This window comes from Myotis davidii, unplaced genomic scaffold (genome assembly GCF_000327345.1).
Source record: "Myotis davidii unplaced genomic scaffold, ASM32734v1 scaffold674, whole genome shotgun sequence".
NCBI lineage: Eukaryota > Metazoa > Chordata > Mammalia > Chiroptera > Vespertilionidae > Myotis > Myotis davidii.
Genome location: NW_006286674.1, coordinates 1710441 through 1712719, shown reverse-complemented (window position 1 = coordinate 1712719; position 2279 = coordinate 1710441). Strand labels below are relative to the sequence as shown.

General features: G+C 50.5%; 1 protein-coding gene across 1 annotated transcript in view; it reads left to right on the top strand.

Moving 5' to 3' along the window:
* The window catches only part of GFI1 (growth factor independent 1 transcription repressor), an 8525-nt gene that overhangs the window by 3311 nt on the left and 2935 nt on the right, over window positions 1-2279 (top strand). The window contains exons 4-5 of the mRNA XM_006758206.2: window positions 3-112; window positions 1091-1256. Of these exons, the coding sequence (XP_006758269.1) occupies window positions 3-112; window positions 1091-1256 (276 nt within the window). The remainder of the gene's footprint in view (window positions 1-2; window positions 113-1090; window positions 1257-2279) is intronic.

The window sequence follows — 2279 nt, the reverse complement described above, 5'->3', positions numbered from 1 at the left end:
GGTGCACGTGCGCAGGTCTCACAGCGGCACGAGGCCCTTTGCGTGTGAGATATGCGGCAAGACCTTCGGGCACGCGGTGAGCCTGGAGCAGCACAAAGCCGTGCACTCACAGGTAAGCGGGGCGGGGGCGCACGACGGCCTCGCACGATCCTGCTTAGGCTTTCGCGTTTGGAGGTCCTCAAGGTCTCTGCAGCACCGGCCCCTCTCCACCTGGTGCTTTTCTCTTTCGATATCCCGGGCTGCCCCGTCTCCTCGGCCATGTCCCCTTGCCTAGGTGGGTAGGAAAATGTGGGTGGCCGGCCGCATCGGCAACCCTAGAGTTTGGTGTCATGTCACTGGGAGCCTCCAGAGCGTGATCCCCATCATTACTTTGAGTTTGAGGGCGTTTGTATGCACCCTTGCTGCTGATATGTCGGATTTATTCGCTTGGCTTCATTCTCTCAGCTAATCTGCATTGACCCCAGGCCATTTAGAGCATCCAGTAGCATACTTGTCCTACTGTGCTTTCATTGATTCGTTTAAAATATTTGTCGCTCAACTTACAGGTGCTAGGCACATGCGAGTGCTATAACATACGGGTCCCTGACACAATGCCCCCACGGAGATTACAGTTTAGCCGAGAGACAGAAGGTAGATAAGCAAAGTAGTGCGAAGTTAACTATGGCAGAACAGTGCTTACTTACAGATACTAATTTACTGAAAAGAGTACTCTCTCATCTCTCTCAACACCCACGGCTGGCCGGAGGGAAGGGGCATCTCAAGTGACTGAGGTCGAAGCCTCCTGTTGAAGAGGGTGGAGAAGTTATTATACATGGGTGTCAAAAAAGCAGGGTGGGGATACAGTTTTGCCCTGGGGCGTGGAGGGTTGTGGGTGAAAAGTGTTTGGGTAGAAAAAATGTTAAAGGGGAAGAGGAGAGGGGTGGGGAAGGTAGAGGCTGGACATGAATGGGAAGGGAGAGGATACGGGGCTCAGGCCATTCGGAAAGGGAGTCTGAGAGAAGGGGAAGCCCTGGTTTTGAGTCAGGTCCGTGGTAAGCAGAATGGCAGCCTAGATGACTGCAAGCAGAAGGCCACACTTTTCTCTCCACAGGAAAGGAGCTTTGACTGTAAGATCTGTGGCAAGAGCTTTAAGAGGTCATCGACGTTGTCCACACACCTCCTCATCCATTCAGACACCCGGCCCTACCCCTGTCAGTACTGTGGCAAGAGGTTCCATCAGAAGTCAGACATGAAAAAACACACCTTCATCCACACTGGTGAGCTAAAGCCCTTGTCTCGTAGGAAACACCCAGTGAGGGATGGGGGTGGGGGTGGGGGGCAGGGGTACGTTCCTCCCCCTGAGGCCGATATAATTCACCATCTTTGCGAGAGTCTGCCCCCTGGAATGAGTGGCAAATGACGCCTAATCACTGCAGAGTGTAAAAGAAAGCAAAGCAGATTCTCTGAGGTTCATTTGCACACATGGTTCTCCCCAGAGGGGCCTTGATTTGGGATTGTATCTGAAGAACCACTCGGCAGGTCAGCTGCAGGTTCCCTATCCTTACAAAGAACATTTTCCTCTAATTTAGCAGCTGCTCCAACTGCTGCCCGCTCTAGGTGAAATATGAAGCCCCAGGGTCCTCTCAGAGCCATTGCCCTAAATGTTTACCTAGAGGTGGAGGACTTTCTCCAGGGCTCCCACCCAGCCTTTTGGGGGCGGGATTTATGTGTGGCCTCTTGGCTGCATTTTTAAGAGTCTGAGAGCCTATTCTCCGCGAGGAGGGAACAACAATGGTAAACATGACTGCACTGTCTGCTAAGCATTTTGTAAATGCGTTACCATTTTATGCTCACACCAAGTCTGGGAGAAAGAGACTATTCTTTATTCCCATTTTAGAGATGAGGGAAGTGAGGTCCATAAGGGTTCATTAACCCTCCCAGGGTTACCTTGCTAGCAAGTGGCAGGGCCAGGACTTACATTCTGATGTCTGACCTCAAGTGTCTGTGCTCTTGACCACTGTTTATTGTATTCTATTTTCAGAGTCGTGGGGGTTGGTAGATATAAAAAGCTTCTATTCGCTTATTGCCCTTTTAAGAACATCAGCAAGTTCACGACATAGCCATGATAAATCTTTGTCTGTTACAATGCTTTATAATTTATAAAGTGCTTTTCAGGCTGTCACTTTACTTGACCCTTACTGCCGTCCCATAAAGCAGGAGCTGAAATCACCATCCTGGAATTCAGAGAGATGGGATGATTTACCAAAGGTCAGGGCCCATGGAATGCTCTCTTCCAGTTC